Source organism: Silene latifolia, chromosome 6, assembly GCF_048544455.1.
Source record: "Silene latifolia isolate original U9 population chromosome 6, ASM4854445v1, whole genome shotgun sequence".
NCBI lineage: Eukaryota > Viridiplantae > Streptophyta > Magnoliopsida > Caryophyllales > Caryophyllaceae > Silene > Silene latifolia.
The window spans coordinates 122,587,514-122,604,070 of record NC_133531.1 but is presented as its reverse complement, the minus strand read 5'-3'; the positions used below and the strand labels follow the sequence as shown (position 1 = coordinate 122,604,070).

Below are 16,557 nucleotides of genomic sequence, written 5' to 3'. Positions count from 1 at the left end.
TGTAAGGCTATGGTCTAGGTTGCACAACTAAACTCCATGCTCACATTGGTTCGAGTGTTCGTGACAATACGAAGGCTACTAAAAAATTCCAGGGTGAGACTAAGGTACGTCTCCTCATGGGCATGGAAAAGTTTTCCAATCCCTAAGCCATCAAAGAACATCTCGGTGTGGTACCTTATCCCAAGGATCTCCAACACCTTAGTATCGGTAAATTGAGTGGGTTCATAGTTCTTACCTAGCAACTCGACAAACTTCTTGCGGTGTGCATCGGAGGTGAAAAGTACCTCTTGGAAGTACTCAAGTTGCTCTATTCCTCCTCTCATGATGGGGCGGAAGTTCCTTGGCGGCATTACCTCTTGTGGGGTTGAAGAGGATGAACCCTTGCGTTTCCTACCGGCGGATTCAACAAATTTCTTAGCCTTGCCCTTGAGATTCATCATCTTGAACTTGGAGAAATGGGGTTTTTGTTGGCTTTTGATGTGAGCGGAGTGTTTTTGGGGATGAAGATGAGCGATTTAGGGTTAGATAAGGTGAAGAAATGAGGGAGAAATGGGGTGTTTTTATAGAAAAAGAGGGAAGACGAGCGGACACGGGTGGGGCATGGGCGGATAGTTCGAGAAAAACACCAGAATCCGAGCGTCTTCTCTGCGGGACGATCGTCTTGCTTCAGCAGAATCCGAGCGTCTTAGGGAAAATCCGCTCGGATTTCGTGACAGGAACTTTGCATTTTCTGAAGTAGGCTGAAGACGAGCGTCTTCTGTTTTGGAGGAGTGTCTTACTTTGGACGAGCGGTTTCTCCAAAATCCGCTCGGATTTTGGTACAGCTCCAAAACTTTACTTCAGGTGTCTTTCAGGACGAGCGTCCAAGATGCAATCCGAACGTCTTCTTTTAGGACGAGCGTCTTTTGCCCAATCCGCTCGGATTCTGTGACAGCGCTGAATAGTAATCTGATGAGGGCCTTGGACGAGCGTCCGGCCCTCGGGACGAGCGTCTTTCGCTGCTTTTCTTCCTTTTCTTTCTTTTCTTTGCACAATCATACCCTTTCACCAATTTGTTGTTCCTCCTTATCTTTTTCTGAAATTTTGCTCAATAGAAATGTAGGAAAACTCTCTCTCTCACTACTCTCATACAAGAAAGTAAATAAAAATGCAAAAATATACAATATTATACAAAGTGAGATTTCAAGAAATATCTTACAAATGGTGGTTTGAGATAGAACTCCACCAAACTAGTTTAAATTGTAGAAATTCTTGTCCATAGAGCTCAAGGCTCTCAATAGAAGATCAAAAGCTTGTGAACAAGCTCCAAATAAGCATAAGTAAGGGTTGCTCCATTTGAACATGAAATTTGGCCAAGGAAGCTTGTCATATGTTCTTTCTTTCACCTTATCCTCGGCACTAGAGCTTTCCCAATGCTTCAAACCAATAAGCCCATGATTCTCGTCAATACTAGGTATGAAGTATGGTTCATTTTCATCCGTAGACTTCCACTCACCAACTTCTTCTTCAATTTTGGTGATAATGATAGCATTTTGATTATTCAATCCTTCAAGAGTGGAAGGAGAATTCTCATGGCTTTGATGATCGAGTTCCTTAGAAGTTGTCATTGTGGGTGCCAAATTTCCATAAGTAGCTTCACGTGCAAGTTTCTCTTTGAGCTTTTCCACCAAGTAGCTTTTGTATGATGCTTTGATCTTTTGGAGAAGGTCCACCATATCTTCTTCGACAATCATTGGCTCCATGGTAGGTGTCAAGTAGTCTTCATGGGAGATAGGGAAAGGACATTCACCTTCATGATAGGATATCTCAAATGTCTCAAGGATAGGCTCCTCAAGAAAGGTGATATTACAAGTCCATCCCTTAGGCTCGTCATCATTGTTGCTATCTTCATATGAATCATGAATGGGGGCTTCATTCTTCTTCATTAATTCTTCCTCCAACATCTCAATGTTCACATCAAAAGACACACCGTCGTACTCACAAAGGTTAATAGTATTTGGCTTACTCAACCTCAAATCTTCCTCATCAAATACAACACTTTCATACTCACAAGAGCTCAAGGAGATTGGCTCTTCCCATTTTTCATTTTCCATGTCAAAAGTTACTAATTCAAATTCACATTCATGATCAATGTCCAAAGAATGGTGGGGAGTGGTTGTTTGGGATTCTTTCAATTGGGCGATTTGAATCTCCAACTCCTCACTTTGGGTAAGAATGTCTTGAAGAACATTGTCCCCTTTTTGGCTCTCTTCTAGCATTTGTTTGAAGAAGTTTTGTTGATCTCCCATCATTTGGAGAATCATATTTTGAATGGGTTCATTTTCTTGTTGTGGGTAAGTGTGAAAGTGGTTGTATTGTGGCAATTGAAAGTTATTATGAAGTGGGTATTGAGTGGGTGGTTGTTGTGGACATCGGGTGTGGTGATTTTGGTGGGAAAAATTGGGGTAGTGGTTAGGATTTTCATCGTACAAATAGTAAGGTAGGTTTGTGTTAACTCGCTCCTCAAACTCCCCATACCCATAATCATACTCAAAAGATCCACCGCATAATCCATATGTCAAGTCTTGAGCAATCATAGCTAAGACAAGGAAACAACTACAAGCATGGAAACTACACAAAAACGGTAAGAACAATCCTTGAGGAACAAGTTCCTCAAGGTGAAAGCAAAATCAAAATAGACAAACAAGTAAGAACTTAATCACATAGCACCATCCCCGGCAACGGCGCCATTTTGATGGACAAGAGTTGGTCGTCACACATCCAATCAAACACATTTATAATACTAAACGAACAACTAGTTAGTGGTAAGTCGAGGTCGATCCATGGGACGGTGTGCTTTGGGTTCTAAGTCTATCTATCTCAATTTATGCTAGTGTCACAATTTGTTTGGGTTTGTAGTTGTGTCCTAGACTAATGCAAGCAATAAAGTAAAGGAAACAATGAACTAATAGATGTAAACAAATGACTAAAAGCACTAGGATGTCATTGGGTCATAGGGGATTCATGGTGTTGATCATACAAACATGTTTACAAAGTTGCAAGCAATTAATGTTGTGGAGGAACCGAGTTGGTTTATGTCTTACGGTTCATAGGAAGGGTTGGGTCCCGGAGCCGAATCGATTAGATTGTACAACACCTAAAAGTCGACTTACTTTCCTCCTATTCAACTTCTATGCATGGTCTAACAAGACTCGAGTTGGTTTATATCTTACAAGTCATGTTGAGTAGATAAGAGATGGTTGTAAATGCAAGGATTCATAGGCTTAGCATTTCATCAAACATAACATGTGCATAAAGTTGACATTACAACAAGAAAGGAATTTAATTATGAAAATATATTAGATTAAGCATGAATCATTCCCCATGTTTATTTCCCCTAATTACCCATTAATCCTAGCTAAGTAACTACTCACTCATGATCGAGTTTAACAGGTTAATATGGTTGTCAATCATACTAACAAAGCCAAACATGATGAACAAGTAAGAAAGATTAACAATAATTAAAACAAGGATTAAGAGAATTATACCTATGGAGATTCCAAAATAATAATGCAAAGAATAATAAAAGAACTTGATGATTGATGGAAGGTTGTCAATCTCCCAATAAACCCAATAATCTTTAATTACCCAAAAGTAACAAACTTGAACAATAATTAAGGAGAGATTAATGTGAATTTTGTGGAAAGATTAAAGAGTAATCTATTCTAATCTATTCATAATCTAATCTAAGAGGAATTCTAATGTGGAGGCTCTCTACTCTAAAAACTTGATACCTTGATTATTTACAAGTGGGGTATATATAGTAGAGCTTCATTAGGTTAACTAAGGCTAAATTAGTAATTACATTTTTGAGTTTTTTGTAGGGAAATGCTAGTCTTTTCGGAGAGATGAGCATCTCGGCTGAAGACGCCGCAATTCGTTCGTCCAGGAGGGGAATCCGCTCGGATTCTTGCAGGGGTGGACGAGCGTCTTTCTGCAAATCCGCTCGGATTGTAGCAGAGGAATCCGAGCGTCTTCGAGGCTTGGACGCCCGGATTATGTTTCTTGGACGGGCGTCTTGTCTCTTTGGCCGCTTGGATTCTGCTTCAGAATCCTTCTCTTTACTTTCTTCTTATTCTTGTAGGATTAGTTTTTAGTTCTCGCCTCCTCTTCATACTAGTCCATCAAATGTCATCAATAAGCTTCCAAATATGCACGAAAGACGGGAATTTCCACCTTATTATCTTCTTTCCTACAAAACATATAAAATGCACTAGGAAAGCAAATAGGAAGGATTTGACGGGTAAAATGGCTATGGGATGTTATAATAGTATGCAAAATAGGCTCAATTAGGAGACTAAATGTGCGCATATAATGTTCACATCAGTAGGGTCTATAGATAGGTTTAGGTTTAGGTGTGGCAGGTTTAGACTTTCCCATTTTCTCCACTCTGAGTGCTAAGCTGACAACATCATCATATGACCAAAGTGGTTGCATTCTAACCTTAGTAGCAATATTCTTATCAAGCCTTTCTAAGAACCTAGCAATCCTTTGCTCAGGCTTCTCATTTATCTCACACTGTAAGGTTAGCTGCTCAAACTCCCTTAAATAGGTCTCAAGGGGTCTCTCATCCTGCCTAAGCTTAGACAAGTTAATGAACAGGTCTTGGGTATAATCTTTGGTGACAAACTTATCCAACAATTTCTTTTTAAGTTTGGACCAAGATCTAATAGATTCCTTCCCTTCCCTTAACCTCTGATGTTTAAGGTTATCATAACATAGTGATGCACATCCCTTTAATTTCAACACAACAACTTTAAAAGCCTTAGCATCATTGTAATTTTTAAACTCAAATATTTTTTCAACATCCCTAATCCATTCTAGTAAGTCATCAGAGTTAAGACTACCAGAAAAATCATAAATTTCTACCTTTAGATGCTTGTCTGCTTGCTCAAGAGCCTCTTCTTGTGTTCTGATACTCTCCTCTGACTCTGACTCATACCCATGTGGTGGTTGTCCTCTCTCTGCTCCCATAAAGAAGCCTCTGCCTCTACCTCTCCCTCTGGCAGGTGTCTGTCTCCTTGGATCATGGTTTGGAAACCTCTCCATCACTACATGAACAACATTGAGCAGTGTGTCTACATTTCCTACAAGAGTTTCTATTTTAGTTTCAATACCAGCAAGTCTCTCTTCACTCATTGTTGTTTTTGTGTTTTTGTTGTAGGTAGGAATAATGAACTCACAGATTCTCTCAACCCAAGACTAACAAAAAGGCGGAATTGTGTTAAACCTGAGCTCTGATTACCAAAATGCAATATAAAACTTAGGGACAGACACTAAAGCAGCCTAACTTGCAGGATACTTTAAAAATATCAAATGACCTTGGAAAATTCTGAATTTTTGTGACAAATAAGTTTTAATATAGATCTAAAACTGTGCCAAGTTTCATGAATTTAGAGGAACTCTAAGTATTTTTAATAATGACCGAAACAACCTGAAATCAGGAGATTGCAGACAACGGACTCAGTTGAGTTTAGGACTTGTTTGTGTGATGAAATGATATAGTTAAGACTTTAAATTTCCACAGAAGATTCACAGGAAACTCAAGATTATAACTTAACAAATTTCAGACTCAAATCCATAGTTGAACACAGTATTAATGTAACACCCCCATACTCCAAGTGCCTTACCAGGACCACTCGGGTATGGAGACATCACCATCTCGGTTGCCCGAGGTATGATAATCAAATAGACAAAATAGAAACAACATTTATTATAAGTACTTTAATGAAAAGTTACAATCCTCAAACCAACCGAAAGTGCAATACATTATTCCAACTAATCGTTCTCAAATGAAACGTAAATAAAGACTAAACTACAATGCGGAAGACTCTATCGTCATGTCGTGGCCATCCCCGACTATCCAGTACCATCTCTATACCTGCTCAATATCTGCTCACCATCCCCGAATGGATCACCGCAGTTTTACAAAACAACACCGGGTCGGTACTAATCACACAATCAAAACAGATAATAACAATAAGGCAAACAGACAATTTGAATCACACACACACACAACACCAACTCCCATCATCATCTCAACACCGATCGTCCACTTTGGACCAGCCGCCAAATGGGGGACCGCAGCCGTTCCCACCTAAGCCCCGCTCATCGTACGAGCGATAACCCTGTATCATTAATGTGCACATCCCCTCCCGTGGCGGGTTCCACGAAGGGCGAAACTAGGGCGTGAGATCACTCCCGCAAGTGACCCCACTCAGCTGAGAACGCATCTCGAGAACCATCACAACCAATCACAATCACAATCACAATCACAATCACAATCACAATCAAACAAACTAACTACATCACATCACCAATATCCCATTATGGGACTAATACGAGTAGGAAATCCTACCCGGAAAGCAAACACGCGACGATCTAAACAATTTGTCTCAAAACGGCTCCTCTACGAATTCTCCTCCTATCACACATAACACATAAAGGCTACCAATTACTTACTACTCATAAAACCCCCAAACCCTAAATTAGGGTTTGACCAAAACTAGCAAAACATTATAAAAATTATGCTAGAAGCTTACCCTCGACGCAAGGAATCCAACAACACGAAAAACAACGAGAATCGACCGTCTGAACTCCGGGAATCGTTAAGGATGCGATTAGGAAGAAGAATCTTTGCTTTCTCTCTTAAACAGGTTTTAGGTTTTGGTAAAAGTGTTTTAAAACAAAGACGAATTGGTTTAAATACCCTAATCGCATAATTAACAAAACCCGCGAAAACTCCCCCGAAACCGGCGCTCGATCGAGTACCCAAGGTACTCGATCGAGTACCCCCCTACTCGATCGAGTGCCCGAGCTACTCGATCGAGTGCCCAACAGTCGAAACTATTTTGTCAGCGACACTTACCCTTACTCGACAGAGTAAGGGCTACTCTATAGAGTACCCCTAAGACTATAAATACGGAGTATTACAGTCTTCCCTCCTTAAAAGGAACTTCGTCCCCGAAGTTCAAACCACTACCAAACAAAGGTACTCCCATAAGCCTCCCGACTCGAAGGTCAAACCAAAACACAACGTAAAGCATGACACTAACCCAACTTATCCCGACAACACACCGACACAACATGAAAAAGAAGGGTGTAAAAGCTCTTAAAAACTCTCGCGATCCTCTCCTACCCCCCTAAAAGAAACAAGGTTACGTCCTCGTAACCATACATACCTGATCGAAGAGAAACGGGTAACGCTCTTTCATGATATCTTCTGCCTCCCATGTAGCTTCCTCAGTCTCGTGGTTAGACCAAAGGATATTAAGCAACACTGTCTCCCCACTCCTGGTCTTCCTAACCTTCCGGTCTAGGATCTTCTTAGGCACCTCAAGGTATGATAAGGACTCATCCAGCTCTAAGCTCTCTGCCTCTAACACATGTGACGGGTCGCTCACATACTTCCGCAGCTGCGATACATGAAACACATTGTGCACTCTCTCCAATGCACGGTTGTAACGCCAAACGATAAGCAACTTCCCCGACTCGCTCTAAGATCTCATAAGGCCCTATAAACTTCCTCGACTTAACTTGCCTTTCTTCCCAAATCTCATAACTCCACGCATCGGAGATACCTTGAAAGAACCTTGTCCCCAACTCAAACTCGATGTCCCGACGATGTAGATCTGCATAACTCTTTTGTCGATCCCGGGGTCGCTCTCATCCGTTCCACCGATCATCTTAATCTGTTCCACCATCTCATGTACCATCTCTGGTCCTAAGACCACTCGCCTCGGCGCTATCGTCCCAACAGATTGGACTCCTACATCTCCTCCCATACAAAGCCTCAAACGGCGCCATACCAATCTTTGGTGTGATAGTCTTTGTTGTAAGAAAACTCTATCAAATCCAACCTCTGCTCCCAGCTACCACCAAAATCCATCACACAAGCTCGCAACATATCCTCAAGGGTCTTGATTGTTCTCTCTGTCGCCCATCCGCGGGTGAAATGCTTGTACTCATCTTCAAAGTTGTTCCCAACGATTCCTGCAACTCTTTCCAAAACTTCGATATAAACCTCGCATCTCACCTCGGACACTATGTCCTTAGGGACTCCATGTAACTTAAGCACGTTCTTTCGATAGGCCATAGCCAATTGTGCCTTAGTCCATGTATCTTTCATTGGAACAAAGTGAGCTGACTTGGTCAAACGATCCACTATTACCCAAATCATATTGTTACCTTGTTGACTCCTCGGCAAACCCACAATGAAATCCATGGAAATGGATTCCCACTTCCACTCAGGCACTTCCAAAGACTGAATCTTACCTTGTGGTCTTCTCTGTTCCCCTTTAACTCTCTGGCATGTCAAACAACGGACACAAACTCAAATTGTCTCTTTCTTCATCCCAGGCCACCAAAACGTGTTCTTCAAGTCCTTATATAGCTTGTCTCCACCTGGATGAACTGAATATGGTGTGCAATGAGCCTCTGTCATGATTGTCTTTTTCAACTCCTCATCATTAGGCACACACCACCTACCATCAAACCTCAAACTACCATCTGTATGAATGGAAAACCGGGACACTGTCCCTTTCTCTACTCCAGCTCTCCACTCAACTATCTTAGGATCCAAAGCCTGCTTATCCCGAATGTCATCATAAAACTCCATATGTACCGTCATATCACCCATGGCATCTCCTTTCTGCATCATATGAATTCCAAAACTCGCGACCTCCTCCCTCAGCCTCATCAAAGATAGAGCCGTACATAAGGAATGCACACTCTTTCTACTCAAAGCATCAGCAACAACATTGGCCTTCCCTTCATGGTAGATGATTTCCATGTCATAATCTCCAATCAACTCCATCCACCTCCTCTGTCTCATGTTCAACTCCTTCTGCGTGAAGATGTACTTGAGACTCTTGTGATCCGAAAATACCTTAAAGATTGCTCCATAAAGGTAATGCCTCCAAATCTTGAGAGCAAACACCACAAAGACCCCAACTCCGGGTCATGAGTAGGGTAGTTCTCCTCATAAGGCTTCAACTCGCCTAGAAGCATAGGCAATTACTTTACCATTCTCGCATCAACACACATCCTAGCCCATTCTTGAAGCGTCCGTATAAACCTCGAAATTCTCGCTCCCTTCGGGTAATGCTAGGACAGAGCCGTGGTCAAACACTCCTTTAAGGTTTGGAACGCCTTTTCACAACTCTCATCCCAACGAAACCTGTTCTCTTTCCTCATCAACGCCGTCATCGGTCTAGCTATCTTGGAGAAGTCTTTCACGAACCGTCTGTAATATCCACCTAAACCCAAGAAACTCCTCACCTCGGCCGACATTCTTCGGTGCTTCCCACTTTGTCACGGCTTCAATCTTTGCCGATCCACACTACTCCATCTTTAGAGATTACATGCCCTTAAAAGCAACTTCCTCTAACCAGAACTCGCACTTGGACAAACAGCATACAACTCATGATCTCTCAAGGTCTGCAACACGATCCTCAGATGCTCCTCATGCTCCTCCTTAGTCTTAGAATAGACTAAGATATCATCGATAAACACCACTACGAACGGTCCAAGAACGTCAAGATTCGGTTCATCAAATCCATAAACACAGCAGGTGCATTAGATAACCCAAACGGCATCACCACATACTCATAGTGGCCATACCTCGACGTGAAAGCCGTCTTCGGTATATCCACATCTCTAATCTTCACCCGATGGTACCCCGACCTCAAATCAATCTTAGAAAAGACTGTTGCACCACTCAACCGATCAAACAGTCGTCTATTCTTGGCAAAGGATACTTGTTCTTTATCGTCACACGTTCGGCTCCACCGTAATCTATGCACGACCTCAAGCTCCCATCTTTCTTCTTCACGAATGGCCGGTGCTCCCCAAGGCGATACACTTGGTCTAATGTATCCCTTCTCTATCAAATCATCCAACTGCTTCCTAAGTTCCTCCATCTCCTTAGGACCCATACGGTATGGTGCCTTAGAGATTGGCCCCGTCCCTGGCTTCAACTCTACGGTGAAATCTATCTCCCTCTTCGGTGGCAACCCCGGAATCTCCTCCGGAAAAACATCCGCAAACTCTCCCACCACAGGTATCTCATCAACTCGCTTGGACTCACTATCCGATCATCTCTCACATGGCACAGGATCAAAGGACATCCCTTCCTCGGATAAGACTTCAAGGTAACAGCTGCAATCAACTTAACCTTGGGTTTGACTAAAAACCCACGGTAAGACACACTAACACCCTTAGGACCTCTTAGGGACACTTTCTTTTGATGACAGTCTATCTTAGCCTTATACTTTCCTAACCAATCCATCCCAACTATCATTTCAAAGCCATTAAAAGGAAACTCTAACAAGTCTACAGGGAAATCGACTTGCCCAACTATCAAAGACACATCTCTAAATAACTTCCCACATGGTACAGACTCACCCGAAGGTATGAAAACTCGCTCACTAACAGACTCATATACTCTCAAACCCAATTGTTTTACATGACTCGAAGACACAAACGACTGAGAAGCCCCCGAATCAAATAAAACAAACGTAGGGATACCATTAACAAGGAATGTACCGTGATAACATGCGCATCCTCCTCGGTGCCGTCTTGTCCATCATGAACAACTTGCCATCGGTCTTACGCCCACCTCCTCGGACAAGACTAGGCGATGCGGTCGGCTTAGCACCCGACCCTTGATTGTTGTTGTTGTTCGTCGGTGTCTTCCGATAAGAATTACCGCCGTTGCGGTTGCCTCCACTCTGGTAGCTCGGCCTCCTCGGTTTGGCCATGATCCAGTAGGTCTGTTGCTCGCGAAGCTCGTGCGTCTCGAAAGATCCGGGTGCACTCGTGCACTCATGCCTCTTGTGGCCTACGCCACCACATCCAAAGCAGGTCACTCCCCAACTATTACTCACACTCCCTCGGCCACGCCCAAAGGAAGTTCCAGCACTAAATCCAGATCCGGAAGAAAATCCCTTAGATTGATTATGGTTGCCTTTCTTGAAATTAGATTGGCCACCACCCTCACTCTCGGACTTCCTCTTCTCTCCTCCCCGACCTCTCCCGAGCCATCTCCACTAGCCTCTCGGCTCTCCCGCCCTCTCATATGCTTCCTTTACGTCGAAGGACTCCCACGGTAACTTATCCATAATTTTTCGCGATTAGCCCTCGCTCAAACCTCAAAGCGATTCTCTTCACTCAAACCCATATCCTCGATATCTAGATTTCTCATTGAACCGCCTGTAGTACTCGGCCCCACGGACATCTCACTGACATCTTAAACTTATCAAACTCTTCCCTCAACTTACTCCTCACATGCTCCGTCACGAACTCCTTCCTCACCGCTCTCTACGAAACTCTTCCCAAGGTATTGCAGGTAAGCCTTGGTTGATGTATATATCCTTAGCGCTCACCTTCACCGAATCCCACCACTTGCCTGCTGCCTCTCTCGGATAAAATGCAGCTGCTCCACTATCATCTCATCGACAACGCACCAAATCCAAAGATGTTCTCCATATCCCTCAACCAACTATCAAGAAAGTTAGGTTCCTCAATCCTCTTGTATTCTTTCGGGTTAAACCTCGCAATGTAGAGACTGATCTTAGAAGGATCAACCTCCCTCTCCTTACTCTTATCTTTTTCCTCATTCACTCTCTTCAAGGTCTTGGTAAGAGCATCCTGGTGCTCTAGCATCTTAACGATATCATCTGGGGTCATAACCTCAGCTCGTGCATACAAGGCATTTCTCTTGGGCGGCATCTTGAAACTATACATATATAAGAAAGGGTAGATATGAACATACGTACTAAACTTCAAAACACGAAAACACGATGCCCAGAACCCACTCGATCGAGTACCCAAACCCACTCGATCGAGTGACGGGTGTCTGCTCCCATAAAGAAGCCTCTGCCTCTACCTCTCCCTCTGGCAGGTGTCTGTCTCCTTGGATCATGGTTTGGAAACCTCTCCATCACTACATGAACAACATTGAGCAGTGTGTCTACATTTCCTACAAGAGTTTCTATTTTAGTTTCAATACCAGCAAGTCTCTCTTCACTCATTGTTGTTTTTGTGTTTTTGTTGTAGGTAGGAATAATGAACTCACAGATTCTCTCAACCCAAGACTAACAAAAAGGCGGAATTGTGTTAAACCTGAGCTCTGATTACCAAAATGCAATATAAAACTTAGGGACAGACACTAAAGCAGCCTAACTTGCAGGATACTTTAAAAATATCAAATGACCTTGGAAAATTCTGAATTTTTGTGACAAATAAGTTTTAATATAGATCTAAAACTGTGCCAAGTTTCATGAATTTAGAGGAACTCTAAGTATTTTTAATAATGACCGAAACAACCTGAAATCAGGAGATTGCAGACAACGGACTCAGTTGAGTTTAGGACTTGTTTGTGTGATGAAATGATATAGTTAAGACTTTAAATTTCCACAGAAGATTCACAGGAAACTCAAGATTATAACTTAACAAATTTCAGACTCAAATCCATAGTTGAACACAGTATTAATGTAACACCCCCATACTCCAAGTGCCTTACCAGGACCACTCAGGTATGGAGACATCACCATCTCGGTTGCCCGAGGTATGATAATCAAATAGACAAAATAGAAACAACATTTATTATAAGTACTTTAATGAAAAGTTACAATCCTCAAACCAACTGAAAGTGCAATACATTATTCCAACTAACTGTTCTCAAATGAAACGTAAATAAAGACTAAACTACAGCGGAAGACTCTATCGTCATGTCGTGGCCATCCCCAGCTATCCAGTACCATCTCTATACCTACTCAATATCTGCTCACCATCCCCGAATGGATCACCGCAGGTTTTACAAAACAACACCGGGGTCAGTACTAATCACACAATCAAAACAGATAATAACAATAAGGCAAACAGACAAATTTGAATCACACACACACACAACACCAACTCCCATCATCATCTCAACACCGATCGTCCACCGGACCACCACGCCCGATGGGGGACCGCAGCCGTTCCCACCTAAGCCCCGCTCATCGTACGAGCGATAACCCTGTATCATTAATGTGCACATCCCCTCCCGTGGCGGGTTCCACGAAGGGCGAAACTAGGGCGTGAGATCACTCCCGCAAGTGACCCCACTCAGCCGAGAACGCATCTCGAGAACCATCACAACCAATCACAATCACAATCACAATCACAATCACAATCACAATCAAACAGCTAACTACATCACATCACCAATATCCCATTATGGGACTAATACTGAGTAGGAAATCCTACCTGGAAAGCAAACACGCAGACGATCTAAACAGCTGTCTCAAAACGGCTCCTCTACGAATTCTCCTCCTATCACACATAACACATAAAGGCTACCAATTACTTACTACTCATAAAACCCCCAAACCCTAAATTAGGGTTTGACCAAAACTAGCAAAACATTATAAAAATTATGCTAGAAGCTTACCCTCGACGCAAGGAATCCAACAACACGAAAAACAACGAGAATCGACCGTCTGAACTCCGGGAATCGTTAAGGATGCGATTAGGAAGAAGAACTGCTGCTTTCTCTCTTAAACAGGTTTTAGGTTTTGGTAAAAGTGTTTTAAAACAAAGACGAATTGGTTTAAATACCCTAATCGCATAATTAACAAAACCCGCGAAAACTCCCCCGTAAAACCGGGCGCTCGATCGAGTACCCAAGGTACTCGATCGAGTACCCCCCTACTCGATCGAGTGCCCGAGCTACTCGATCGAGTGCCCAACAGGTCAGAAACTATTTTGCTGCGACACTTACCCTTACTCGACAGAGTAAGGGCTACTCTATAGAGTACCCCTAAGACTATAAATACGGAGTATTACAATTAAAGCTTGAACTTTGTTCAACACAATTAAACTGAACCACATACAGGCACAGGTTCAATTTAATGTTGCCAAACTGACTTTGATCAAATAACCACAGAGACCACATGTTAATAATCAGGCCAGGGTTCCAAACTACAGTTTAACACAATTTTGAAAGAAATTAGAGAAGTCCCAAGGCTAAGTTTTCATTCAAAATTAATCTGCTTTCATCAGTTGAGACACATGTCCTTATATAGGCCTTGTCTTTGAGTTACAGCTCGAAACCTAACAATCCAAGGGCCAAGATTTAATCTAGGATGAGTACAAACTATCTTTTTTTTTAGGTGGAATGTGAATATATATTAATATATAAAAGAGTGCATATACATTACAAGGCTTATAGGACAAAATAAGACCACCTACAACATAATATATCAATCATGATACATGGACCCACTTAGAAAATAAAATTTTCTTGAAAAACGAGTGGGCCATTGTCGAGCTAAATAGCGTTGCTTGACAGTTCTTGAACTTCCGCACAACCGATCTGGGAGTTTTTAACCAATGCTCAAGACGACACAAGTTCCCGCACCGCCATATAGAGTAGAAAACAGCAGGCACTGCAGCAAACACAATGTGTTTTTTTAATAAAGATCTGCACCTCCACTGAATACACCAAGAATGATATCCTGCCCAGGAAGAGAAACATGAAGCCATCCTTTAAAAGTTGCCAAGAAGAGACACTAAAAGGACATTGATAGAACAGGTGCATATGCGTCTCATCCTCAAGCTTACAAATTTCACAAATCCCATCATTGACAACTCCAAACGCCCAAGCTTTGTCTTTAGTAAGTAATCTCTGCCTAGCACACAACCTAACAATGAAGGAGTGCTTAGGTAGATTAAATCTGTTCCAAACCAAAGGATACCATTCAACCTTAGCCATTGATCCTTGAAGCCACTGATATCCAGCATTGATAGTATAAACACCATTAGCAGTAGCCCAATTATTATGCACATAACCAAATTTTCTAATGTTCTTCACTTTACAAATCATCCTCCAAGTCCAACTAGTATTTTGGCTAGGCTCATAATGCTTCCAATCCACACCCTTCATATAGATGTGATTCACCCACTTAATCCATAGATGATCACTTTTACAAGCTAACCACCAAGTATACTTTCCTATCATAGCCAAGTTCCACTTCCTACTATTGACCACCCCCAAACCTCCATGCTTCTTAGCAAAGACAAACAGACTCCCATGATACGGCGAGTTCGCCATACTTATCGAAGCGGACCACAGAAAGTTCCTACATATAGTGGTGATCCTATCAATAACAGTAGCAGGAATAACAAAAATTCGTGACCAGTACACATGAAGTTGTGAAAGCACACTCTGCACCAATACCAATCTGCCAGTGTAGCTCAACTTCCTAGCCCCCCAGCCTCGAATCCTAGCAACCACCTTTTCCACCAACCTAGTGCAGTCCCCTATAGCCATACATTTCCACAAACTATCTTAAATATATTAAAAGTTGGAAATAAAATTACTAGGTGAAAAATAAACAGCAATGGGTAAAAATAGACTGAAATAAAGCAAGGGTGTAGTCTGGCATTTTGTCATTTGTGCACAGGTTTCTGTTGATCTTGTTGGCTAGCTGAGTACTTTTTAAAGTCAAGGCTTCTTGTACTTTTCTTGCAGTTGATTTCGTGGATGGATGGTGCAGTGGTCCTCCTGCATTAGCCTCACAATTGCCTCACTAAAAATAGAAAGTCTACTTTATGCTTTATCAATTCATTTTAGCAGCATGTGACTGGTTGTCCTTGCCTGTTTTTATGTGCTGATTTTCCTTTACATTTCCTTGGCTGATCTTGGATGTTTGAGACTCTTTGATGGACTTAGTTGAGGCCTCCTCCAGTTGGCCATATAGGCAGCTGAAAGCTAGACCTGGTAAACCTCTTGACAGGCTGTTCTGGTGGTGGATCATTGGAGATTGTCTGGACTTGGTCTGTGGCTGGGTCAGGATTGTGAACCCCTGATCCAACTCCTGCTGCAGCTATAACGACACGTAGGGTCTTGTTATTTTGGTGTTCATCAATCTAAATTTGATGATCACTTTCTTGTTCATTGTTGACCTGAACTTGCCAATGGAAAAAAAATGGATTTGAAGGAAATCAATTGACTTCGGAAAATATTGGGTTATTTGGTTAGGATGTGTTTGGGCAAGAAAAAATGGCGGTAGTCTTGGTATTTGCGTACATCGTCACTTAACAAGTCGGGAAATAAGAAAAATGATGCTCGGGTTAAAAATACGGTGGTGATTGGGGAATATATTGTAGTTTGGGGATTATTTGTAAAAACAAAAATACCTGGTGGTAATTTGTAAAAAAATGCAAATACGAGGTGGTTATTTGTAATTTTTCCTTATTATAACCAAAGCCGCGGAACTTAATCCGTCAGACCGGGTACTTGGTCGAGTACCGGAAGTACTAGGCTGAGTACGCCCTACTCAACGGAGTTCTTCACTACTCGGCCGAGTGTACCCAAAATAGTAGCTTGTCTAAAAGCACTCGACGACTTACTCGTTCGATTATGGCCTACTCGACTGAGTAAGCTGTAATCAGAAAATCGTGGTATTAGAGTCTTCCCTCCTTAAAAACGAACTTCGTCCCGAAGGTCACACCATACCAGATACAAACATG

General features: G+C 42.2%; 1 protein-coding gene across 1 annotated transcript; it reads right to left on the bottom strand.

Moving 5' to 3' along the window:
- Positions 1 to 14,419: 14,419 nt before the first annotated feature.
- LOC141588598 (uncharacterized) lies at positions 14,420 to 15,355 on the bottom strand. Its single transcript, XM_074410031.1, has one exon. The coding sequence runs from the start codon at positions 15,353 to 15,355 to the stop codon at positions 14,420 to 14,422; it is 936 nt and encodes a 311-aa protein (XP_074266132.1).
- Positions 15,356 to 16,557: the final 1,202 nt, after the last annotated feature.

What these genes read in the sequence shown, in the direction of transcription:
- LOC141588598 (XM_074410031.1), bottom strand. Translation starts at nt 15,355, where the DNA reads ATGGCTATAGGGGACTGCACTAGGTTGGTGGAAAAGGTGGTTGCTAGG.